The sequence below is a fragment of the Anser anser genome (assembly GCF_964211835.1).
Source record: "Anser anser genome assembly, chromosome: 1".
Taxonomy (NCBI): domain Eukaryota; kingdom Metazoa; phylum Chordata; class Aves; order Anseriformes; family Anatidae; genus Anser; species Anser anser.
Window position 1 is genome coordinate 65624266 of NC_139720.1, and position 27910 is coordinate 65652175.

General features: G+C 35.4%; 1 protein-coding gene across 17 annotated transcripts in view; it reads left to right on the plus strand.

The window, feature by feature from the left end:
• The window catches only part of ERC1 (ELKS/RAB6-interacting/CAST family member 1), a 308495-nt gene that overhangs the window by 102661 nt on the left and 177924 nt on the right, over positions 1-27910 (plus strand). For all 17 annotated transcript variants that reach the window (XR_014578009.1, XR_014578010.1, XR_014578011.1 and 14 more), the window contains 3 exons: positions 13579-13716; positions 15058-15198; positions 16328-16468. Coding sequence is in view for 13 of the 17 variants with exons in the window: in XM_083819803.1 (XP_083675929.1) it covers positions 13579-13716; positions 15058-15198; positions 16328-16468 (420 nt within the window). In the remaining 4 variants the exon portion in view is untranslated. The remainder of the gene's footprint in view (positions 1-13578; positions 13717-15057; positions 15199-16327; positions 16469-27910) is intronic.

Genomic DNA, 27910 nt, shown 5'->3' on the forward strand with positions numbered 1-27910 from the left:
CAACACACAATTTACTTTCATTTCACAGTGAGCCACGAACACTTTGAAAATATGATCCCTTATCCTTATTTTTTCACTTTCTACTTCTCTGAGAATCCACTGAGACTTTTGAGCAGTTGCAGCCCAGCTCAACTGGCATGATGGTTTTTGTTTGTTTGTTTGTTAGTTATTTTTCTCTAAATATACAGCAGCTAGTAAGAGTCTATTAGGGTAGGTTTTTAGTTTGTTTAAAGATGTCTGATTACCAAAAAGATCTTAGAGTTTATTAAAACCATTTCAGATTCATTGTCAACAAGATATCATATACCTTTCAGGAAAGGCTTTAGCCCGTGAGATTTGATCTTTTTAAATAATTTCTTAGCCACATAATAACACATATCTTTCTGATTTGGAATATTGGTCCTAGAAAGTTTACAAGCATAGCTTCAGACAGTTTTTTCAGTGGCAGGTATCCTTAGTTTACAGTTGCTGGTAGAGGTGATGGTGTATTTTTCAGGGACTCAGCAAGGAATATATTTCTGATCTTTTTGCCTAATCCAGATTAGTCATGGCAGATGTCTTGTTGTAGCTTGAGGTGCACTCCAGCATTTTCATTTTAAGGGCTTTTGGTTTCCAAAGGAACAGATGTTTCACAGCTGAGTTGGGTGACACGTATACAGTGCTCCATGTATGGCCTTACCAGTGCTAATGTAGAGAGAAGTGTCACCTTCCTTGATCTGCTGGTAGTACTCCTCCTAACGTCTTGTGCCTTTTCTTGTCATTCCTTGCTCTAAGAATTTTGATTAGGAAAAGTGTTAATGATCTGAGCATGGTTTAGTTCTAGTGGAAGGATTCTGTTGGTATATTATTATCAAGTCCAGATACTTACTCCCTCTTCCCAGACCTACATAAACTTCTAGCACACTCTGGCACCTGGCCATGTTGTATCACATTGCATGGATGTTAGTAGCTTTGTGAACAAAACACACTTGTCTTGTAAGAAAGGACTTTCTAACCAACAGGATGGCACAAGGCACATTGGCCAAGTTCCTACCTCAGTGTTTCCACAGATGTATCTTTCCCACTGTGCCTCTGATATTCTGCACTATATCCTGGAGATAGCAGACTGCACTCTGCAGAGTATATCTGTTCTTTCTAGAATCACTCAGGTGTCTGGTTTCCTCTTCTACTTGAGAGATAAATTTTGTATCTGGGACTCTTGTGGATCCCCTCTTCAAGTCACTAGCATCTAGTTCATGTTTTATCAGTGTACAGATCGTGATTTTATCATGCAGGAGAGTGGGAGAAACCTGGAGCCTATTCAGTTTCCTTTTTGAATATTATTTCTGTAGCCTCATCAAAAATCTTTCTGAATACAGTTTCCAGGCTCAACATATATCAGTTTTATTCTTGGTGTTTTATTTTTTTCATATAAATTAGAACAAAACATTCTTTGATTCTACAGTATACCAGAAATAGTATATTTGAATATCACATAATTATTCCGGAGCACTTAAGCTTCTCATGGAATTTTTTCAAGAATCAGAGGGCAGTTAGTATTTATATAGAATTATATTTATATAAAATTATCCAAATAATGCTCTCTTCATTTATTTAGATTTAGGTTTTCATATATGAACTTAGAATGCATGCATTTACTGCTGTTTTCCTTGCAATTACCTGTTCATAAGGGTAGCAGCTGCAGTAGGATCACCCTAACTCTGTAATCATTATTCAAGCAATTTGCCACCTATTAACTTATACATGTATGACTTCTAAGAAATTTGTAAGAAAAAATAATGATATGGCTGGTTATTCTTAAAAAGCATTAAAAATGGTAATTTACCAGCAGTGGCCATGATATTTGATATGTTGGCCACAAGGATTACATGATCTGTTCTTTTTACGCTGCCTTGTGGAATCATTCAGAAAAACACCATCATTATAACCTAAATAAGTATTATTACTAGTCACCTAAAATGTAAGATGGATGGAGAATTCCAAATAAATACTGCATGGATTTGGAAAAATAACTCAAAAAGTGTGTTTTTTAAATGCACATTTTAAAAATAATTCTGAAAGTTGAATAAAACTATCTGTTATTAAACTTCAGTGTAGTGAAATCTGTAAGTGAATTTACTCATGTGCACTTTGGAGATTGTTTAGTAAATTATTTGGAGCATGTTGACCTAGCACAGAAAGAAAAATTTAAATTTGAAAAACCAGTTTTAAACAAAACACATTTTATGTTATCCAGTAATTTTTAGTGTATAGTTATGGTTGCCAATGCAGCAACTATGTTAGAGGAACCCACTGGATTCACAACAAATGTTATGTCTCGTTATATTATAAATTAGAATTTGTAATTGGAGCATATGTTGCTTTATTTTTATATAACCCTCTCTTTAATATATGCTCTCTCTTTTGCTTGGAGCACCGTGTGATACCACGGTAAAAATAAAAACATCTGGATCATATGTAACATATGTACCTGTATTCCCAGATGAATGATAATACTCTTTTCAAAAATCAGGTGCTGTGCTGATGTGTGTGAAAGATAGCAAGCCAATTTCTTATTTCGAGATATAGTGATGTACAGAACATTTTCTTGACGTATACTGATGTTATTAAAGAATCTTGCCTGTTGCCTTTGGTAACTGGAATACTTGCCTTTTTTCTTTTTTTTTAATGATGAATATTCACTTGTCCTTTTAGATAGGTAATTTCAAAGAGAGAAGGAAAACAGGATTGTGGGGTTAATGATTTTGGTTCTGTAGTTCAGCTGTTGTAGCTGGCTAACGTAGGGTTTTCAACTGATATGCATTGCTGTAATAGTGTTACATAAGATTGATAGCACCAGCAATGTTACAAGAAAACTCAGTGGGGTTTCTGGTATTATCTCTGCTCCAATGTTCCAAAAAACTGAAACCACAATTCAGCAAATCTGTCATATACAGAAGGGATCTTTTTTTGAGTATCCCTCAAAGAGGAGCATTTTAATATTATGTCCTTCTTGTGCCTTGAGATAACCTCTTGATTGGCAAGACAGACCATTACTCATAGGTAGTGGGACTGACAAATTCTGGTTTCTTGAAGGGATCTGGGAAAACAGCCAACTTTGGGGCCTCTTGGTTTCATTATAAATTAAACGTGTAGTTTTTCTGGCAAGATAAAGCTAATAAGCTTTGTTGGTGTGTTCCCTGTCATGCTAGACAAATACAAAGTTCCCTATGATTGAAGAGACAGGAAAAGCAAGGGCGTATGCCTTTTTTGAGGTTGCTTACATCAGTCTTCCTCACACGGCTTTTCATTGCTCTCTGGGTTGCAAGACTTCACAATTTCCAACACTTTGGTCACCGCTGAATTGCTGTCCAGGCGTTTTCTGCTCCTCAGGGGATTGTCTGAGCTGCGTCTGGAACAGACATTACTGATACAACTAGCCAACTTAATGATCTTCACTACAACAAGGCAGGAGTAATTTTTCAGTATAAATCAATATTTGCTGGTTTCAAGAGTGGGTTTTGAATCCACTAGGCTAGGTAATCTTCTAAGTTGGGTGTCTGTTCAATATGTATACAGTCATTAGGACTGTCATAAGGCACAAGTATATGAATAGCTTTCAAGCTTGTGACTTCACTTACGCAAAGGTTAAGAAAACTTCATTCCACTATGTGGTCACTATGGAGCAGTGTCACGAGGAGCAACTAAGATCGCGTTGTCCTAGAACAACATGAGGTTGATAATTTGGATGCTATTCTGCATGATGAAGGGCTTACATACCTTCAAGCAAAGATGAGTAGAGCATGGTTTTAAACACAGAACTTCTGCATAAAGAGAACCACTCTTCCAGCCTTTAGGTTTAGTAGAGTGATGATTTGCCTAAAGTAATCCGTGGTATAAAATGGAAAACAATGTGATCAAATGATGATACTAATTTAATATATTGGGTTCTTAGGTTCATACATCTTTGGAGCACAGGCCATGAAAGAATTTTATTTGGGAGTTTGATATTTTTGTCAGCTGTCACTGTGTGTTCTGAAGTAATTCTATAAAAGCAATAGTAGGTAAATACTCAAAATATACATACATACTCTTGGGTTTAGTATTTACAGTAATACCTTACTCCTCCCTTCCTATTCATCATTGTATTTCCTTTCAAGGAGAATGACACAGGATAATGACAGTGGATTGGACATGTTTAACAATGGGGTTAAAAATATCTATCCTTCCAGAGCTCTCCCCTCTGGTTTAGGGCAGTTTTACCTTACAGTATTTCTTTGATCATTTTAATAAATCAGTGATTTGGACAGTGTAATTGACTGTCTAAGTCTCATTTAAAATCTTTGTTCAAGGTATAGAGCTGTATTGCTTGAGTGATCCTTAATGATAATGTAAATGAAAATGAAGTTTAGTTTGCTGTGAGGATTTCCTTTTAGTCAACATTAAATCCCCATATTCCCATCCTTTCCACTGGTCTGCCTCAGTGTTTGTCTTCTCTGCTCTCCATTTTCCGTTCTTAGCTATTGCAGTGCCATTGCAAGTCAAGCCTCTCCATTCCTTTTTTTTCTGTGATGAGTATGTGATTTGTAGCACTATACTTCTAAGTGGATGTGTTTCACTAGTTACGGTATCCTTACTGTATGTAGAACCAAAATCAAAGTCTAAAGCACATCAAGAAAATAGCATCAGTATTTCTGAGTATGAGAGATCAAATTGCCATAGAATGAAGAGTATATGACAATAATACTCAATGAAACACTGCACTTAGGGTTTATTCAAGTGTAGAAGTTTAATTCATAATTTACTAAGTTTTTCACTTTACATTTTTTAAGCATTATGTAGCCTTGTAAAGCTTGAACTACTCCAAAAGGAATGTCACAATTTCTTAGTTTTACTCTGTTTCCTATAAAACAGAATGTAAGATCTATGCTAACATTTACTGTTTCCAAGATTTCCTTGATTTATCAGCCTTTTGTAAGAAAGGGAGAGACTCTTCCACAGTGACATAGTTTTGGTTTTCCTTATTTTGAATGTTTGGATACCATCAATATAAAAATTCTCCCAATTATAGTATTTGTATTTTTTTTTTCTGTAAGGAACTTTCCTAAATCAAATCTGCACATATATCAGCAAAATCCTTCCTGGAACTTGGTACAGGAATGAGCAAACATCCCCCAAATGGTTGTGGTTTTGTTGTTGTTCAGCTTGTTTGTTTGTTTGTTTTTCCAGTGTATTTGTATTTGGTGGCTCTTAGGAGGAAATCTTTAGAAAGCATAGTCACAGACATTGCTTCAAAATGTCAGGACACAGCTGAAAGGGAAATTAGCATGATGCTATTCTTCATGATTGGGCCAGGATTTCAACAAAATGGATGTCATTCATAATTAGATTGTGAAATAAATTACCAGCTGATTTTGATTATGGTTCTCAGTGTAAGTGACATTTTAGCACATGTGAAATAAATGAGTAATACGTAAGCTTAGTGTTTCGTTTTAGGAGAAGAAGAGAAGCAGAGTCTAAATGAATTTGTTTTGCTATTTGTGATAGCATTGTTCAGTATTAAATTACATGGGTGAATGAAAGTACTGTCCTGAAGTTGGAAACAATGAATTGTCCTAACAAACAACCCAATTTGAAATCTTCATATTGGTGGGTAATGCATACATGTTCTTAGCTGATAAATACTGGAAAAAACAAGAGGTCACCAAGTGAGGCTTTAAGATAAAACAGTGATAGAGAGGTGTTTTTTTGGATTATGAATTTAACCACTTGGCTCAGATAATGCTGAAACAAATCTCTTACGATCAGCTTATATACTTTCGTTATTTAATTTGCATTTTAAATATTGTCCATTCATATTAAAACCTGTATGCTTTGCAATATAACCAATATCTGTGGGTTAGAAAGAGTGCCTCCTCCTGCGCCCCTCTCTTCAAAAACCCCTCTTGTATTGGCCAACACTCCATGGAAGGATTTTTACAGTACAAAGACTGTTTCTGAGTAGATTGGGCTATTGATATTATTAAACCTCCTCAGAATGAAGTAATTTCTTAAGTAAATTTAACTGTTTTACAGCCGTCTAAGGACGTGACTCATTGCTAATGTGTAATTTTTTCTAAGCAAATACTTTGGAACCGAGACAATGTTTAAGAATGTGTAAATTAGCTCCCTTGAAAATGTGAATTTCATGTTATTTGCCAACTCAAGAGTCAGTCTACAGTCTGTAGGTCTTCATTCCTTCTATTATTTTTTTTTCTGACTTGAACTCTGCAAGATTCTCCTTAGAAGCTTATAAGAAAAATGCTTCTCAGCATAAGTTTTCAGAAACTGAAAAGTTTGGTAATAAGATTGAATTTCCTTCAAACCTTCCAACACAATCTATTTACTAGCAGGACAGAAAGACTGCAAACACAATAGTATATTCTGAGAGTATGATCTGAAACATCTGGTTTAAATGCTGTTTGATATAGGGAATACAATAGCACAGGAAAAATTCTATTCAGAAGATGCTATAATTGTAACTCAGCTTATGGCGACAGTTCGTTAGTTCTATTTTGCAGGGATCTGTCAGCAAACCGGAGCTACCAGAGGGTGATTAAGTATGCGAGGGAAAGGAGGACAAGAGAAAACAAAGGGATGGAAATGTCCTCAGAGATTATTTTTGTAAACAGAGATGAACTATTTTTCTGGTAGATACAAATATACTAGCAAAGCACCTTGTGTGGAAAAAAAAACCAACACTGAAAAGAGAATAGTCTTTTGGATCAGTGTCAATTGTTTGTGACTCCTTCACCACAGGTACAAAATAATTAACTGTCTGTACAAGTTATTAAGTCAGGCTTTGTTATAGCAGCTCTTCTTTCTCCATACTATTCTTTTCTCAAGTCAGTATTATTGCATAAATGTGAATACAAAGTCAGGTCAAGAATAAAATGTTGATTCGATTAGCAGTTCCCCAATTTCTTTTTTAGGCATTGTTTTCACTTTTTAACCATTTCTTCCTTTAGAAGCAGAAGCAACGTGCCTGTTTGTGGTCCATAGATTTATTTGGGGTTGTTGTTTGTTTGTTTAAACAGAAACCACAATAATAAATTCTTTGTGCTTTCTAAGCTGCATAGCTACAAAATGTTTTATTTGTGTAAAACAAAATACTGTAAGATCATCATGCTAATTTTTAAGGATTTTCATCAGATTGGAGATCATGAGAGTAAAAATGACAAAAAGATTTAGTCTTCTGAAAAAGCAACTGTTTTGGTTTTGTTCTTTTTTTTTTCCCCCACCCATGGAAGTTATTCTGAATTATAACTGGACCTGGGTAGAAGTCAATAAGAATGTACTGTGTGTGATGTACCCCTGTGTTGGAGTTTCCCAATCTCAAATTCTTTTTCAGTTGTGTCCTCCTCCATACTCTCCCCATCCCTTTTAGTCTGTTTCTCTTTCTTACGCCAATACAGATCAAGGTGTTAAGGAATCCCATTGTACATCCCAGAATCTCAATATACTAGTTTCAGCAACATCAGGGCATTTTGAATTGATATTCTGATATGATGTTGCAAAGAGAGTGATGTTCCAGGTAAGCATTGAAGTAGGAGAGTGGTAAAAAGAAAAAAAACACCTTACTTGTGAGGCAAAATAAAAAGTAGTCATGTCTTCAAGGAGTAGCAAGAGGAATGTAAATTATGTAAATTGAACAAACAGATTTAGCACTTAACTGAACATTTCACCATCTCTACGTTGAAGTGTTAACCGATACTTCAGAATTTGATCTTTAGAGAAAACTGAAGAGAGAGAGACAACCACTGGTTTCTTGCATTTTTAGAGTGTCTTTAATTGACTTAATGCTTCACAAATTTTATGAAATTAACTGATATACAAAGTATTCCAGAATCATTTTTAGCTTGTTCATTTTTGTTCTTGTTCAAGAACAAGAGTATTACTTTACAATAGTTTAACTGCATTTATATCCATTGCTTAAATCATAAAGTAAAAAGAGCATATTGAATGCGGATGAACTTTGGAAGAAACTCTCACTTGTGTTTGCCAAAACACTAGTGAAAAAAAGAAAAATTTCTTTGATCTATACTAAACTTCAAAACAGGTTAAAAATCTCACCCTTGGAACAAGACATGGTATGCCTGAAACCTCAGCGTAGCACATTGTTGCTAGTCTTCAAAATTTAACTATAAAAATTAATAGTAAGAATATTACTTTCAGTCTAAATGATACAACTCGGTGATACAAATGATATTCGCAAATGACATATCTTATTTCACTCTGGATTTGAATAGCAACACTTTATATTGGAGGTTGAAACAGAGCCAATACACGTACAAAAGACCAAATTTTGTGTCTCCATCCACAATAGAAAGACAATCATAATGATGAGATTTTTAGTATGACATCTATAAAACTAGAGCTTAATCTTATAAAACTGACCAGTAATCTTTGCTTATATGCTGTCATTTTGGTCTCCAAAAGTTACTTTAAAAGCATAGTAATATTTATAAAACTCATAGTATATTTTTCTTTAACAGTCTCTTGGGACTTAAGGTGACCAACACATTTTAGGAACAAAATTTTATGAGTTCAGTTCCCTCTCAATTTTTTGGTGTAAATGCCTTACCCCTTCTGAAGCAACATTTTTTTGCATATGTCAGATACAATGGTGTGATCTTGTCTGTTGTAACTGTTATATTCTCATCTTGATTCTGATGCAACCCCACCTTTCTCAGCTTCTCAGATATCGTGGGAGTGTAGCAAAATAAAGTATGACTACAGACTATCAGCTTTTTGCAATGGATTTGTATTCTTACGTTGCCATTGAAGGGAGTGACATCTCTTCAACCAGAAAGAATTGTAGCTGTTTTATCATCACATACTTGTTAAGTTGCCAACTCTGTCTCCCACACTATCTTTTTTTTCTCCTCCATGTTGTTATTCCTGACATGGACAGACTCACCTCTGCCTGTAATTGGTGAGATTCCATCATATTCTAGTCAATGATGCTGAAGCTGACGTGGCCAATAGTGCTGTTATAAAACCAAGGAAGAATTGTTCAGAAAACTCACAACTTATATAAAGTTTTTATTTATTTGTGCAGCTCTGCCATAGGAATAGAACAGAAAACTTCTCATCCCACCTGGTTATTTAGGTCCTTTTTACAGTACTGCTTGCACTGGATGAAACCTGGGATCAGAAAAGTGGGAGGCTTAGCAGCCTCCTGAGGTATTCTCATGTACATCTGCCCTTGTAATACAGTCAAGGAATATTATCTTATGTTACAGTGATTGTCTTTTATATATTCAGTGTACTTTAAGATGAAGATGAAATATTAGTGATGAAAACAGTCTCTTTGCTGAGCTGTGTTGGGGAAGTGCAGAACATAAGCATTTTCCCCTGTTTATACAAAAAATATGGTGAAAGATTTGTCTGTAGGTAAGTGATATAACTAGTTATTTGATATTGGAGTTACAAACAGAATATGCAATGAAATTTCTCAAGATTGAAAAGAACCTTGAATATGCAAAAGAGTGATCTAACTTAAAGGGCTCTTAAAACTTTTTTTTTCTTTCATCATTTTGTTCCTTTTAGAAGACAAACAAAATAGTAAAGAGAAAATTAAAAGTCGGAAGTGAAACATAAATACAGTTAAATCATGTTTCAGTCGATGAAAGAAGCTGTTGGAAGCTGTTGATCTTTGATTAAAAACAAATATTTTGAAGGAGGAAAAAAATATTTTCCAGTAACAGGAAGCAAGAGAAAAAGAAATTGAATTACCAATTCACAAACCCACTGTATTTATTCTGACGCAGAAGTCACTGGTACAGTAGAATTCAGCTTCTTGAGTGTTGTATTTATCCACACCTCAGGGTTTATGGTGGTTCTACAAAAGTTTTCCTTGGCTGAAGCATAGTACAAAGGATCTACTAATAACCTGTAACTAGAGGAATTAGGGAATCTAATGGTCTTTATGGGTCTTAAGCTAGATATGTCTAATTTAATTCCCTGAGGTGTTTTTTGTTCTTTGTGTTTGCATGGGGTTTTCAGTAGGACTGCTATTTGCAAAAAATAGAAGCTTCCTTGCCTTTGGAACAGCATCCCAGAGGCAACTTCTCGTGCCTCTACTCCTGTGCTTCAGGGCTGGAAAGTGAAATAATTGGTTTCACAGAACTAGGAGTAAATCATCCAGGTTGAAACAAAGTAATGCCTGACACCAGGTAAAGCTGGAGAAAAAGATTTCAGTAAATCATTATTGATGAAGAAATTGCTATGCAGAGCAGATCATTCCAGTATGTATAAAGGTATGTATACCTTTACAGTAAGTTTAGTGTTTCTAAGCTTCTAGAAGATCCCTGTCTTTACCCTTCAAAATAAGTATGCATATGAAGAGTAAATATGATTAATAATCTAATGATAGTATATATATTTTTTTCCTATTTAGAAAGTTTGTACATATATATATTTCCTAGGTTTCTAGAACGTTTCAGGGAAAATTTGTCATCTTACGGTTGTTTCAAGACTAAACAGTGCTCCTTCAGTTCTTGTCCCTTTCTGTATTCCAGAGGACTTGGAAATTCCATTGCATTTTATTTCATCTTTCTTTGGGGAAAAAGACCCTATTTTGGTCATCTGCTTTATTTCTATCAGTTATTTGAGAGTTTGTTTGGTGTTACTTTTTCATTTTTCCTGTTGTATAGGAAAAGAGGATGATAAAACAAAGATGAGGTACATCATATATTCTTTTCAGTGAGAAAACTCAGACGACTTGCAAAGTCATAATAGCAAAGTCATTTATATTAACTGACTACAAAGGCTAAGTGTAGAATATTAGTTACTTTTTTCTTCTGATTATATAATTTTGGATAACCTATAGTTTAGCTATTATTTGTTTCAGTGGTTCAGGTTTGGGAGAAAAATGGAATAAAGAAATTCAGTTATTGTTCATTGTGATTTTGTAAGGGAAATTTTGCATCTGGTGTTGTATAAGTGTTTAAATTTGGACTCATGAGTTGAGCCAGTTTTCTGTAGTTGAAAGGCACATCCTTGTTGGGAACCATCGGTTATCCCATTCTGCAAAAGGCACATTTGTAGGTAGCTTTGTTTTTTTGTTGCTGTTGTTTTTGTTTTGTGTGATTGTTGTTGTTTGTTTTTGTGTTCTTGTTTTAGTTTTTTGTTTATTTTTTTGATACTGCCTAGGTATTAGTGTGACTTGGAACAGTTTATTGTACCTGCTGTTCCCTGAAAGATAAAAAAAGGAAACATTCATTACTCCAGACTGCAAAGCATGTATGTAGACAGAAAGAAAAGTTCATCCTTTTTGCATATAACCTTTTTTTTTTTTTATATATATGACAGGGTGCGGTTGTAATGGGAAGATACTTCTGTCATATACAGTACTGTTACATAGCTTTATTTTACTCTCATCACAGTAAATAGTGTTCGTCACAGGTGTAAATGCATGTTGTGCTTGTGCAAATGGTTGTGCTGCCTAGGCAAGCATCTTAACATCGCTCGTTGTGAATTATTTAGCTGTCTCTTGTGTGCAGTTTGCTCACAGCAGAAAGTCACTCTGCACTCTCCCCTCTCCAGCCAGTTGGAGCCTTTGCTGGAGTGTTTCGCCTCCAGAAGTAAACACAAGTCTAAGAATAGCTCACGCTTCTTTGTAGTGTATTTTCATGGCTGGCTGTCTAAACAGCCAGTCTGTCTAGACAGCTGACGACACTGAAAGCTCCGAAGGTCAAAAGCAGCCACGTAGGCTACTCTCAGGGATGTTACCTAGTTGGTAACTGCATGTGTGGGCACCGTGAGGGCTTCCATTCACAACTGCTGGAGTTCTCTCTCAGGCTCCGTGTGCTACATGCATATGCTATTAGGGCATTAAATAATAGATAGGAGTGCATTAAAAAGTTGGAATTTTCAGTTATTTCCAAGTCGCATGAGATGTTACTAAGTTATGCTTTTTTGCTGCTCTTCAAAATTTATGAAGTCATTTCTGTTGTGCTCAATTTAAAATTTTAAGCATAATTTGAAGGCCTAATACTTTTCCTCTAAGAGAAAATAATGAGGAAGATAAACTAAAACCAATTTTGGTACATTCCTTAAAAACTGGGGGAAAAAACCAAAACAAAACATGTATGTTATTCTACTGCTATCAGTAATATATAAATTGTGTATAAAGCTGGATTGTAAGTTTACATGTGCTTACATAAGAAAAATTAAAAAACCCAACCCAGTATGGAGTATCTTATACCAGGAGATTTCTTCAGTGGCCCTGAGTTACAGAAGACCATTAGCAAGGGTTTCCCTGAATTAGGTGGTTCTTCCCTTCTTCCTCCTAGCTTCCACATATAATAAATTACCATTTTTTGTGACTAAATGTTCACCCTCTTGCCAATCTTTTAAATATATCGTTACTGATCTAGACTTTTTCACAAAACAATGGTCCAGAGGTGATTTTAATAGAGAACAAAGTAGTAATTGATGGCTTTAAATACTTGTTTGCTCTTAGATCACAATGTCTTAGTTCTTCCAGGGTAGAGCAGTAAAAAGTGGGGATATTTGATGTACTTCCAGTAACTGAAGAGCTTCTAACTGCTGTTAGACAGGTGAAACAAAAAGGCTAGTAATGCTTTCAAAAAGTTTACTAAATAATGGACTAGATAGTCCTTGGGGTTGTCTTATTGTATAAATTGATTTCAAATAATATCCTGCTACAATTGTTTTGAAGTTAGGCACCTTACTTGCCATGTGTCATTCTCCAGTGCATGATTTATGTTTGCTGATGCAAAAAGAACCTGTCAGCAATAACAACAGAAAGAAAAATCTATACCCACTTTAATCCTTTGCTGATAAATTTGTTTTTGACAGGCAATGATAATGTGCTAATGTGTCTGTTCTTTGTGATGCATGTGTATGTATAATACGAGTTTACCTTTGGGTCTTCTTGGTCTGTCAAAAGATATATTCAGATCTCATAAATCAATTGAATTCTACACCTGGAGAAAACAAGGATGATATATTTTCTACCCAGAGAATGATGCCTGATGTTAGTATACCATATAGCAAAACACTTCGTAAGACAAAAAAGCAGCATACCAGTATTGTGGACAATGCATCAGTATCAAAGGAAATACTTAGGAGAATACTTAACAGATTCTTAATAATTAAGAGCCTTTTTTTTTTTTTTTGGTTTATATCTTCAGTAATGTTTTTCTCAGCTTTTATCCTTTCATATTGTTATTACATCAACAGCTTTTCCTTAATATCATACCTAATTGTTTCCTTCAATTATCCTTCAATCAGTGCCCAACGTCCTCAGAAATTAGGTATAATACCCTTTCTTCATTTCAGTTTATTTTCCTTGGTAAATATTTAGACTTTCTTGCCCTGAGTTCTATCCCAGTTTCCAAAAAAGTTGCTGATTCTATGTTAATATTTGATGGTTTTGATTGCATTGCTTGATGTTTCCACGTAAGATTATAGAAATGATGCCCTCACCTACTTCCTCTGTTTTATTACATTTTTAAAAATGCTCTTATTTTTGGATGATTTGGATGGTTTTGATCACTATTTTCTTAAAATTTAATTTTCTTCTTTAAGATTGAAAATCTTCAAGAACAGTTAAGAGACAAGGAAAAGCAAATGAGCAGCTTAAAGGATCGAGTGAAATCTTTGCAGGCGGACACCACAAATACTGATACTGCCTTGACCACGCTGGAAGAAGCACTTGCAGAAAAAGTGAGTTTGACGCCTAAGTCCCTTAGTGAATAAAGGTCCTTCTACTAATAACGTCTCTATAGTCAGTTTTACTATGTGTTTGTTGGGCTCTGCATAAAAGAAGTCTTTTATGCAATATAAGTCTTCCGTCGGTGACAGCTGAGGCATCAGGAGTGATGTTTCTGCTGAGGTGCATCTCTCACTAGAGGGCACTGTAGGATATTCTGAGTGGCAGCCTGGGCTGCCGTCCTGTATAGCAACACGCAGAGTGATTGTAGTACTATGAGTAAGGCTTGAGGACAGAGCTGAGCCACGAGCTATTTCTCTAGTCATCAGCTACTTACCATATTTTTTTTGTTGTGAAAGAAAAATGTGTTCTTTATATCATCTTCTGTGCTTGGGTCCTGCTCATGCTGTCCTCTGTTTGCATGGTACATCTTTGGTGCTCTTGTGGGATGCGCTACATTGCAGCTGTGCATTCATCTGCTTTTTTCCTTCTTTCTTTATAAAGTCTGGCCAATATCTAATTTCATTTTATGTTCGTTCCTCAGATATTTTAATAATAACTTTCATATAGCTAAACTTTAAAAATAAATTAGTTCCAAGTATTGAATCAAAATGCATAGCTATCCTGATGTAGCTGTATTTCAGTCTCACTTCATTTGCAGCTTTTTTATTCTCATTGTATTTTTGTATGCTTGCCCAGTTCTCAGGAGATGCTGACTGAGGGAACAACCTTGTCTATTCTGTTTTGGTGGGGCAGTTCTTAGAATTTCTGTATATTTTTTCTTGATCCCTGGAGAACCAGGGTTACAGCACCTGTCAGATTCAATAAATGTGAATGTAAAGCTATGGTAAAGCTTTGACTGAGCTTGGGGAATTCACTTGCACCTCTTCAGCTTCCAGGATAACCAAGGCTCTGTTGGTATCTGGTATACAGCAAAGTTGTTTTATTGCCTTTCTTACCACACATTGATCCTAATGTCACACAGGCACTACACCCTTCCTATCTGAAGGGCCACAGGCTTAATTGTATGCTTCAAAAATAAGACTTAAATAAAGAAGCAATATGTAACGTTCTAGTTTAGGGTAATTTTAGTTATCATAAGCAGATAAATTTTGTTACACTGTAGCAATAATGTGAACTTTCAGGTACAAAAAGCCTGCTATTTTTTTAGCAATGAATCCATCGATTTTTCAAGACAAATTTTCTGTTTCTTGAGGATCTGTTATACAAAATCAAAATAAATTGCAGTATCCTACACTCATCATTCTCTACATTATGTAAAGTGTTGTGATAAGAAGCCTCAGAATTTGAATGACTAAGATGGATTTTCCTCACAGAGTACTTTCTTTTGTCAGGAAAGGACCATTGAGCGCCTAAAGGAGCAACGTGACAGAGATGAACGGGAAAAACAGGAAGAGATTGACAACTACAAAAAAGACATTAAGGACCTGAAAGAGAAAGTTGGCATTTTGCAAGGAGATCTCACAGAGAAAGAGGTTGACCAGCAAAATGAATCTGTTGTATTTGAGTTGTTTGTTCTATATGTATATGTTGTATCTTAGATGAAGAAAACTGTTCCTTTATAGTAAAGGTCCTTCAACAAGTTTATCTAGTAAAAATACATTGTTAGAGAATTTTTCAAATCATAAACATTTCAGAACGATCTTTTTATGGATAGCACACAGTCCCATTATTAGCAGCAGTTAATTATACCAGTGAATGTCCAATGGTCAATGATAGCATTTACTGGAGCAATGCTTAAAGACGACTGAGAACAAGCTTGTTCCTGGCTAAATATAGAAGGGGAAGGACAGAGGTAGATCAAAGCTGTGGGCAGAGAAAGCATACAGATAGTAGATAGTGTTTATGCCTTTTTGCCAACAACATAACTAGTTCTTTTGACTCACAAGAGTCTGGTTTTGGTAACTAGGTTAGTTGTTGTTAATGAACCAACTGGCTAGAAAAGTTAGCCTGATTATATCAGAGATATATCAAAGTATTCTGTTCCTTTCTTGGAATAATAACATTCAAGTCTACTTACAATATTATTTCAAAACTATCAAATTAAAATGATACAAAAAATGCATCTAGGAGGTGCTACAGGGAAGTCAACATTTAACAGGAAAAAAAAACAACACAAAAAATGGTTCAGAAAGCAAGAAGTTGAGATTTCTTCTGGACACGGGTGGCTTAAATCAGTTTCATCCCATAGTAGCTCTATGGAAAAAAAGCTTTGAGGAGACTCAGTTTTAGATACAGTGACCAAATCTGCTAAACACATATGACTTTTGAATATGGTTTTATTTAAAAGCTTTTTATCTTACATATGACTTTCACTGAAGAACTAGTTCTAGTTTGCAAAATCTTTGCAAAATTTTCCATCTTTAAAAATGATTTTGGAACAAATTTAGACAATGTTTCATTTTGATCCCGAGAACCTGAATTAAATCAAGCTGTCTTAAGTCAGCTCGGTGAACATCCAGTGAACATCCCAACAAAATACATTGTTCTAAGTTGGATCCTGAGCATCATGTGAAGGGGTAGGAAGAAAATGAAGACAAAAAAAAATAGCTGTTACACATAGAAAGTATTTACTTGATAGCTATTTTGCATCTTTTATTTTAGACATCGTTACTGGATCTGAAGGAACATGCTTCATCCTTAGCTTCATCGGGACTGAAGAAAGATTCTAGGCTCAAGACACTGGAAATTGCATTGGAACAGAAAAAGGAAGAATGTTTGAAGATGGAAACTCAACTGAAGAAGGTAATCTTACTTCATATTTATATGTGCAAAATAAACATCAAGTGTTAGACAAACCGTCCATGCCTACACAGAAAACTTTGGGTTTGTGAATTGCTTTTCAGCAAGTACTCTGGAGCTGTGTCCATGCAAACCAAATTGCAAGTTAAGCCTATCAGAAAGTAACTTTCAGACTCTGGTGCTAATTTTGGACTTCATTTTCATGCAACAACAGTGCTATTGACTGTGTATATTTTAACAGGTACTAGAAGTTAGACACATAGTTTGCTTCAGTACAGTTTCCAGTAGCAATTGTGCCATTAAACTGGTGTAACAGCTAACATTTTAACAGCCAAATGTTTCACTTATAAATTATCAGCACGTGTAGGTGTTAATGTGATAAATACAGGTGCATGGTTGGCACATGGGAATGCGTAAAAACAAATGAAAAGAATATCACCAGTGAAGTGTCTAATCTTTTGTTTTAATCTCATTGCCAGTCGCAGTTGATAAGCAGGAATATGCAGTTTAGCAGAGTAGTACACCATTACAGGCAAGCTAATTTATTTGAACAGAATCTTTCAAGCATTCTTTAGTTTAGATGTGAGTAGCCCATATACTATATTTTTTAGAGGAATATTAATTTGATTTTAACTTTGAAGAGTAGGTAATCAAAAAGCACAAAACACAGTAAGTGAACTAGTGATAATGGTTTTATTCATAAAATTAGAACAAGACAAAATACAACATTTGAAAGAAATTTAAGTTTTAGATTATGGAGTCCTAGTCACTTCTTTATACCTAGCCAGAAAAATGAGGTGTGCATGTGCTCTCTGTAGTCTGGAACTCTGTCCTAGTTTTTCAGATGAACATGAGATTAAATTTTGAGGCAACAATTAAGAGCTGTTTAGCAGTACTTTTGTGTGAGTGCAAGGTGACACAACCATAATTCACATAAGAATTCTGTGAGTGAAACTCCATATATACATATCTAGACTCATGTTTTCCCTTCTTTTTAATTCTATTACCCCCAAGAAATAGTTCTGTTGTTCAGAAAAGTACATTAGCGAGAATAAATAGTTGTTGTGCACATTTGATCAGTCTTGCAGGTTGTTTTCAATGTACCGTAGAATGGGTGAGTGCTTCAGAAGTCCTGAAGGACCCTTTCATTTGAATTGCAGTTTCACGCCTTGTCAGTGCGTTACTGATAATGAGTTGAGGAATATATTATTGTAGCTAAGATTAGCCAGATGTTCTTATAGCATCTGGGTAATAGTAATAGTTTGTAGATACACACATGCAGTGGAGAATGTTGTTACAATTACTTAAATAATAATATAATATGAACTGGGAGAGTATATAACAAGTAAAGTTAGATAATGAAAAAACAGTTGTGGAAATTCAATTATTTAGGGAATGTGGTTTTATATTGAGCGTTCTTAAATGTACTGCTTTTCACTGCTTCTCCAGAGATCACTTTCTCACTGTATGCACTAAGCATCTCTATAGTATAAGCAAGCACCTGTGAAGGGTGAGCAAAATCTGGTGAAGCACTGCTACCTAGAAGATGAACACGCACTTACTTTGCACTGCAGTGACAGCTCTACATTATAATACTTTCAGGCCTACCTCTGCTCATTCTATTTTAGAGAAGATAGTGCTTAATAACTGGTATCCAATAATGTTACATAAGGACATAAGACCCTATCTTTTTATAATCTATTCTCTTTGTTTCAGGAAATAATTAGGAGAATGAGTTATTCTCCTGTGATCTTTATCCTGAGGCTGAAAATAGGAAAATAGCTCAAATGTAAAGAGCACTCTTAACTATGCAAGACAGCTGTGGTACAAATAACTGTATTCTTTATTTGGTTCTGAGAAAAATAATATACATTCGTTATATTGTAAACACAAGTACATTCTCATCCTCATGTCCAAAGAAAAGATACCCAATCTCAGTTAGTCATGATAGTTTCAGTTGTACAAGCAAGAAAATACATAACGTACTACTACCTATATACAGTATAAAGCCCTTCTGTAGTACTCTGGATATCTCCTCTGCTTCAGGCAGTATTGATCACTGGGACATTCAGGCAATTATTTCCAGAGTGCCTAAAATGCTCTCTGAAGTCCTACTGAGACAAAAGTGTCAATATCTTGTTAATTTTAAAAAATATTCTGGTATCCTTCTGATTCAACAACTGCATCCTTCTGATTCAATGGAAAATTCAAAGGAAAGATTTTTTGGTGATAATAAGTCACTCTAGTCCGGCTTCTTAGAAAGGAATTAGAGCTACAGGACCCCAGTGTGCTTTCATGTAATTAACTGTATCTTGCTTTCCTCATGTTGGATGAAAGAGCCCACTTCTATCACTGATCATCCTTGCTTTCTAGAATCAAGTTACTGTTTCTCTTTGTTACAGCAGAAAATATAGTTAACAACCACTTGAATATGTTTTATAGTTATGAGTAAGTTTAGGTATTTCTTTAATAATCTTTTCCCAGCTGTTTTTAATTTGCCAATGCTTTTTGTCATTTGCAGAAAAGTAGAAAAATATTTTTAAAGGGTTTCTCTCTTTAAGTGCATTAGCTATTCAGGCAATTTGACATTTTCAAGGTGGATTAGTTTCTTGTCATCCTTGAAACAATTATATGATAGATAATCCAGCTTCAATTTAAAACTTTTATAAAAACCCAGATTTACATTGTTAACCATTGCAAATAACTGTCATAATTAACCTTACTACTAATGGCTGCACAGGAGATTCAGTCTAAAACTGAATTAACATTGACCAGAAGAATTTTATTATGTTAAGTTTTATTGCAATAACAGTGCCTTTTTTTTTTTTGCATAAGACACATGAATGAAGGACACTTGTGTAGCTCTTAGAAGGAAAAGCTTCTTGTCATTTGCTGTTCTTTCCCTTACATTATGAATAGAGATATGTCTAATATCATTGTTGTTTCCATTGCCTCTTATTTCTACTGAACAATTTGAGTACTTTCAGTTAACTTTATTAGCCTCAGAAGTTCAAAAGAGATTGAACTGGAACACTGTTAAACCACGAAGTAAATAAGATTTGGGCAGTCTTTGGGGAAAAACTCTTGCTAATCTCTAAAAAGTGAGCCTTTAAGAAATCATGAGAAGTGCAAGCTTCCACCTTGTCTGTAAAAGATATTTAACATTATACTAAAGTGAAATATTATTAACCAAGTGCAGCGTAGGGATGCTGAAAAGTTGCTGATATTATTCTTCTTTCCATGTAGGCAGTCTCCAATTTCTGATTCTACATGTCTAGTTCTTACCATTACTCTTCTTTTTCTTACTAATGACTATTTTGTAGCAAATAGAACTTCAGTGTTTTTCATCTTGTTTGGAGGGATTGCTGTTTGTGGTGGTGTTTTTTCTTTAATAACAATATTATGTTTATGCAAATCTCTGTGCTAAATGTTCTTATTATTCTACTGCCATTGCTTCTGTGCTCACTTGTCAACCTACCACCAGGAGATACTATGGGACATTCTGCGTGCTGAAAGCTAGCCATAAATCCCTGTTGAGTTTACATGGTTTGATGTCATACACTAAATAGTCTCCTTTTATGCTGAGATGGAATTATTAGAGGGAAACCGAATATAGGGGGTTCTCTCCAAGCGTTTCTTTCTAAGATGTCTTTTTTCTGTGAAGTGTGTTGGTAATATTTTTCTAGTGACAAAGTTTTCTTCTAGTTGTGTTGTCTTCAGGATGTCTTCTTTTCCTAGCCTTTTCTTTCTCATCTTTCCCAGCCAATATGCTTTGTTTCATTTTGTTTTTCTAATCTGGGAGAGACCTACTAATATTAGAACTTGTTTCAGCAAAGATGAGCAGGTCTTTGTCTTTGTTGCCAGTGAATAGTTTCTCTCCCTCTAGATATTTTGCTCATTTGAAAGGGATCAAGAGTAGAGAAAAGAAAGAGTCCCAAACCATATGTTAACAAAATTCCCCTTGGTGCTGTTCTGGGGACTTTTCATAAGAGAAATGTTAACAGAGATTCCCTGCCAGGAAAATACCTCAAGATTCAACAGGCTCACTTGTAGGATTTTTTCCTGCTATGGTGTTCTTCCCTCAAGTTAAAGAGGGTAATATCTTTCAAAAGACAGGAAAAACAGACGAAATGAAGTGTTGACCCAAATTGTATTTTTCCCAAGATTTGGCTTGGTTAGTCTTATATGGGCTCTGATGCTGTTTGTCATCTGTCATCAAACACTGGACTACATTAAAGATTTGAGGACTGGACAAAACTCTTACAGTAAGAAATCATGATCAAATTTAGAACTTGCACAAGGGTACCTTTCCATATTCTTCTTGTTACAAAAGCTGTTTAGTAATGGCTGTAAGGCCATTGTCAACTCCATTTAAGTTTTTGTGTGTTGGACGTGTATTCACCTGTGCTTTCATATCTGGGCTAGCACAGCATATATCGGTGAATTACTTAGTGTTGTGTGTATGGGTAATGTAGTGGGATACAAAAAAATGCAATGGTACATCTGACTAGTGAGGTTCAGAAAAGTCTTATAAGATGCTTTTACTTTTTGGCTGTGTTAGTAAATTCATTTTGCTTGGACAACTTACAATTGTGCCAACGTTTTTGTTTCCCTTTGCTGCCAGTGATCTCCTGTAGCTTTTCTTTCATCTCTATTGCCTGTGCATTTTCAGACCAAGAAAGCAGAAGAATTTCCATGCAAATCAAGCTTATTGTATGAAGGTATTATGAAACACTATGTACAGCAGCGCATTAGAAATAATAATTAAGATAAAGCAAGTAAAAGATTCCATAAAAAAAATATAATCATTAATAAGCTCACTGGTATTATGTCAGTTTATTTTTGGATTGTATCACCAACTTTCTGTTCGATTTCAAAGAGCGCTCCTTTCAAGGAGTGTTTGTATAATAATATCTTGGTGCTGCAAATTATGTAATCCAAGGTGTTTTTCATCAGAGGTTTCTTTTGTGAATGCATGCATAAAACATCATGTTACAAAACTTTCTGAAGGCTGTTATCTGTGTTACTTTTGACAGTATTCAGGTTAAATGTAGCTGTCTATCCTGACAACAATTATTGGAAGGTTAGAAAATTCCCAGTGCTTTTTCAGGGCTTTTTTTTTCCCAGTTTTTGTGACATTCTGTATTAAAAATTATTTTAGTAAAGGGGACACTAAAATGCCTTTATGTGACTAGATTTAGAAAAAGAGTTGCGTGTGCAACAGAGTAAAGTAGTTGCTAGAACTATCAGAAATAACAACGAAGTGTCAATTAGAACATAAAAACTACTATGCTGCATTTTGAAATTTTTATTACACATAAAGAAAAAGTCATTAATAAGTATTCTAAGGTATTTGGTGCGCACAGATTAGAATAACATCCTTAAAGGATATAAGTTTAGTGTATATGGCTTTTACATTATTTAGCATTTCATGACAGAGTATTTCTTCCCAAAGGTATTGTACGTTCAGGTATGAAAAGCAGGCACTCAGGAATTTTCTGTTAAATTAATACATTTCTTCACTTCCAAGGAATTTGCCATCCTCTTCTGCTATAGCTTAGGCTATTGGTACAATCTATTACTAAATGTGTTTAATGCATCCTATTAAATAGATTCTATAATTAATTGTTTATGATTTTGTAAAACCTGTCATTTGAAATTTATGTTGATTGATTCAATGTGAGACTTTGTTTGATATTGTGTCTTCTTGAAAGAATCTCTCAGCCATAACAGCTCAGTGTTTTCAAGAACAAAATATATAATAGATTGATTTTTAATCTTTCTTTTTTTAGACCAGTAGGTTTTTTTTATGGAAGGATATGGTCCTTATAACAGGTATTTATTAGGCCCCTGTTTAAATCTACCTAAACTGGCTAACAGTTAATTGCATTGCCTATTTGCATGTGCTCAGTAGAGATACAGATTTAGCAATGGAACTTCCCAGAGATTATATCTGCATTGATTATACCCTGGCTTGGAGTGAAAGGAAGAACTTACTGTTTTCTCTCTTCATTGCCGTAATGCCTTCTATGTCTGGTCATTTGAGCAAGCAGCAGTAAATGCTAAGTAAACTCTTCAACAAATACCTTGCTGGTTCCAAGCAACTGCTTGATACAAATACAGCAGAAGCAAGAAGCAGCATCTCATTGTGCTGAACAGGTCAGGACAAATAATCTGCTAGGATTGGAAGCCAGTACTGGAATTTAGCCCCTGGGAAGAGAAAAACAGATTGGATTTTGCTGAGGGAATGAATAGATAACATTACCAGGAAAATTGTATTGAACCTGGGACTCAGGGAGGACATGGTGTGAGGAAGGGGTTGTGTCCCCAAACCTGAAGAAAGTGGAAGGAGAAAGATGGGGACACCTGGCAGATTAGTGGAATCCGCCTGGGTAGGAGAAGAGGAATTTGAACCTGGCCAAATAACATTGACAAAATGTTGGAGAAATGAATTATAGCACAAAAGGATTGTACTTATTGCAAATAAGGAGGAGAATCTGTGACCAGGAGAGCATATTTTTTGTGAAATCTTTAATAAAATGCAAGATTTCTGAATGTCTCGGTTACTCTAAAGTCAGAAAATATAAAATGTTTGAACAAACTGTGTGTTTTATTCCCACCTATGATATAACCAATAAGGAAGCTAAGGTACAAGTGATGCATTCCCTTTAGAGAACTGGCAGAAGCTGTGGGGTGTTTTTTAAAGTACAAGCCTTGTTGATGGATGATGATATTATCAACATCATCTTACATAATATTAGGGGGGTGTTTTTCCCCATATGTGATTTTATCATACCTAAAAAATTAAACTTACCAACTCTATCTCCCCTTCCAAAAGCCTTGTGAATATAACATTAATTTTGAAAAGTTAGACATCCAAAAGCTAGGAGATGGCTGTTGCAACATTGTGTGGCCTTCCTAATTTTTGATTATGAGGTGGTTGTTATAGTATTTCATAACTAAAATGTTGTCTACCAGCCGCTTGCAATCTTCAGTATTGTGTGAAAAATATTCTGAGAATGAGCCAGAGGTATATAAGGAAGAAGATTACCATTTAGAAAATATATATATATATATATATACATTTCTAATAGTAGGAAAGCATTAAGTGAATAATAAAAATACCTAGCATTTTTTTAATCTTTTACCTGCACAGTAGGTATAATAGTGCATCCTTACATCCTGGTAACTTCATAATAATGCTGGTGTTATGAAGTGAAGTTAGTTACTGTTTGCAAACAAATAGCCTACAGTCATGATTCGCATGATAGAAAACTGGGAAAATACATTCTTTTAAAGTGTGGTTTGTATACTTCAGAGTAAATAAGGCATAGAGCCACACACTGAATATCAACCCCCCAGCCCCCCAAATCCTCACAAATACTGAATATCTGCTGATTCTTTGAGTAAATCTCTTCTGTGCGTGAAGAGAGAGAATGAAGCACTGTTTCTTAAAATACTAGCTTTTGGTCATGTCACTAAAGCCTGATTCAGAAAAGGAATGCATAAGGATGCTGAAGTATGATTGCAAAGACAACCATAGTTTGGATACTTCCTTTCTTTCCTTGTATACTTATTGTGTCGGTGGAATTTCCAAAGACAGCAAATTGGTAATGTTTAGTATCAACTATGTGAATTCGTATCTTTCTGATCTCTTCAGAAAAATACAAGTTCCCGTAGTCGTTTTCCTTTTTAGAGTAATGGATTCTCTTGAGACATCTTTCTCTCATTTAGACCTTCAGCGTTCTTTATAAAATTATTCCTACCAAATACTAGCTTTTCAAGTGTCAAAATTTTACATTCACATTAATAAAGATCATAAAGTTCCTGGAGGGGATTTAAAAGAATTTGTTAAAAATAAGATAAAAAACATCTTCTTGTGACAGACTAAAGTTTTTTCTGGTACTAAGTATATCAGAGAGTTCACTAAGCCTTTTACTTCCAGCACAACCCTTTTGAAAAACCATCACAGCACGTTGTTTAGAGCATTGAAGCTAAAGGGTTGCTTTCAAATATATAATTTTGTCGAAACTAATAAAGGCATGGTGGAAGTCAGTGCAAATGTTTTATCATTTAAATTGCTGCCGTCACAATAGGAAAAAAATCGTTATATGTGCTTGTCTTTTGCAATAAATAGTAATGATATTTTTTCATATTTGTGTATGCATTTACTATTTTCGGGAGATGTGAGGCACACTTGGAGGTATGAGGGTGAATTAAAAAGGGATTTCATATTCTTGGGAACTTCTACTTTGTGGCCAAAAGTTCTTGGCAACATTTGCATGTGAAATGTTAAACTGAATTTACTGTCTCTATTCATAGGTAAAAGTAGAAAGTGCTGTGAATTATTTGCTGTTTGATTTAGCTAACCTTTTAGGAATATTGATTTGGAATCTTAGTCATAATGTTTGGAATTTTTACTTATATTTTAGAACTTTTGAATTAGATCTGTGCTATTGTTTTCTTCCTTGCCTCTGACATACTTTAAGCTGTGTAAGATCACCTTTCCTCTTAGTAAAGAGTTTTTTGGCATGAGAAATACTAGCTTACAAAATTCTTCTCAATGTGTTTTGCCTTCTTCTCCTCTTCATTTGCAAATAGTTGTTATTTCTGTGAAACATTGTTCATCTTTGCTCTAGATGCAGAAGTTGGCTTTATCCAATGATTTTCTGTGGAAGCAATAGAAGCTATAGTACGTTTATTTGAGGAACAATCACTCTTTCTTTTATTCTGTAGGTACCTGAAGTGCTCGCCCCATCACTTACCACATTCCAGATGGGAAATAATGGCTAGGAGCAGAAAAGCAGAAAGCTGTTAAACCACCTCTTAGTTTATAGTCACTCTTAAGAACTTTGAGAGCAAATCCAGAGTGTTAAGATCAACTATTCTCAGTCTCGAACCACTTTGAATTTGGAACTAAATTTACACTGAAGGGGATGAAAACTGCTCAGATGAGCTTTGTTAATCAAAGCATAGTTTAAGAAGGTGCTGCTTTTTGGCTAAAATTTGTGTGTGTGTTTCTCATGCAGATTAATGTAGAATGAAACATGCAAGCTTAAAACACTCTTGAAAGTAGGTTGAAATCACCTGTTTGACTCCATGCTGAATCAGATGTGAAGAGCTAATGACAGGGCCAGCAGTAACAGTGGCTTAAAATAGCTTGTAATCAGGTAAACTGAATGGCCGGTGTAGACACACCTTCACTTATATACCTCATTTATCAGAGGAAAGTACAGTGTTTCCTTCACCCTAAGCAAGTTGTTTTTTCAATTTATTTTTTAATCATATATTTATACATTTTCATACTTGCTTGTAACTATATTAAGAGGCTGCAGATTTACAAGCAAGCCTCAGTCAGACCTGAAAGCAGACCTATCAATACGTACTTTTTATGGTCTCTTAATACAGCAGAAACTGTCTTAGTTCATTTGGCACTTTACATATCTATTCTGTTTTGAAAATGGTATTTGGAATTTTTGTACCTTTGGTGGGCAGGGGAAGTTTTTTGTGTATGATTTTAGATTTTTTTTTCCCACTATGAATATAGGAATTCATTATTTCTGTTCAACTTTTCTTTTTTTTTTTTTTAATATACTGCTGAATTATTTCACACTATGTTACACTGGGAAGGCAGCCAATTTCATCTGTTTCAGATCTTGATGCGAGTTTGTGGGAAACCTCTAAATGCATTGGTTTTCTCTCCTATACAATAAATGATCCAGTAGGATTGTAAATATGGTCATGTAACACGTATTTTGTACATAAGCCACAAAATGGACCAAAGTCACTCAGTCAGTAATTCACAGCTCAGGAAGTGGTTTCCAGTTTACACCATATCACATAACATTCTCTTTGTGTTAGGTGAAAGTATCCATACTTATATGCATTATATACAAATAACATGTGTTATGTGTCTTAACTAATAATTTATGTCGTGTAAATAGCTCTTTCGTTCTATAAGAACCAGACACGCTGAGCTGTGGGCTAATTTTCTAAAAAAATAAAATTGATTTCCTCTTCTCGGTAGTGTCTCTTGGGTTGTTGTGGAGATGCTTTTATTAGCATGGAGTAATATAAATCAGAACTGTCTTGACTGTAGAATTGCATTAGGTCTTAAAACTTCTTTGGAATTAGAGAACTCTGTAATCCATGCTAACAGCCTAGCTTTGCTTTTTTATTAAAAACAAAAACAAAACAACAACAACAAAAAAAGACACAAAAACCAACACCGTTCTTGACTGTCTGAGTATGTATTTTGGATGACTTTAAAGAACCTGGAGGAGTATTTGTTAAAACAAACAATTTGAGATGTTGGGAACATACCCAAATCCAGTATAGAAGAATTCAGGCTGTGCCTCTGGTGAAAAACCAGACTTAACTCTATACACAGTGTCTCTTAGGAAAAAATAGATGCCTCCAATAGATTTACAGACACTCCTCAAAAACAGTATTCCCAGTTCCTGCAAACCAGCAAGTGGGAGAGAATGATGGAGTTTTTGTTTGAAATGTAGGTATAATTGAAAAGGAAATGAGATCAAACATTTCAGATTTCGTGCATTTTCTTCTGATAACACATTTCAGGAACACTCAACGATACTCTTTAAAAAACAAAGTACGTTCCCTGATGCCTGTGGCTGTTCAGTGAAACTGATGCACTTGTCTGTCTCATTGCTGCAAGGTCTTCCCAGCCTCAACATTGTGTTGGCAACACGTTATTTAGACTTCCACTTGCCTCATGAACCCTTGGAAAGTGCGCTCTAATTCAAACTGCTTATTTGGCGGTAAGGAATGTGGAAACATAGGCAGCCGTAACTCCAAAAGGTTTCACAAAGTTCTCAGGCTCACGCACTTGGAGCTGGAGCTGGCTCAGCAGCTCAGAAGCAGGATTTTCAAACTTACAGCTCAGTGACAGAGGAGTGGGGAAGTTTGACATGGAAGTCTCTCAGAAGTGGGGAGCCTAAACACATGGCCTTCAGAAAGGGCTCTGTTCTTCCAGGATCTGTGGTTGTTGGGCAGTCCTGCAGAGAGCCCAGCCCCAGAGACCTGGTAGTTGTCAGGCATTTTGTTCTAGGATAAAATACTGTGCAGGTTATCCAGTTTTCTGGAACTCCTGCTTCAAATAAAACAAACCCAAAACTGTTTAGCATAGGCCCTCAGGCAGGCTGCTGCATGGCCAAGGCTCTGGAACGTGAAGTGCTCTGGCACTCCTCGGCTCCGGTGAGGCCGCACCTCGAGTACTGTGTTCAGTTTTGGGCCCCTTGATACAGGAAGGACATCGAGGTGCTGGAGTGTGCCCTTTCCAAAGAAGGGCAACGAAGCTGATGAAGGGTCTGGAGAACAAGTCTTATGAGGAGCAGCTGAGGGAGCTGGGATTGCTTAGTCAGGAGAAGAGGAGGCTCAGGGGCAACCTTATCGCTCTCTATAGGTACCTTAAAGGAGGCTGTA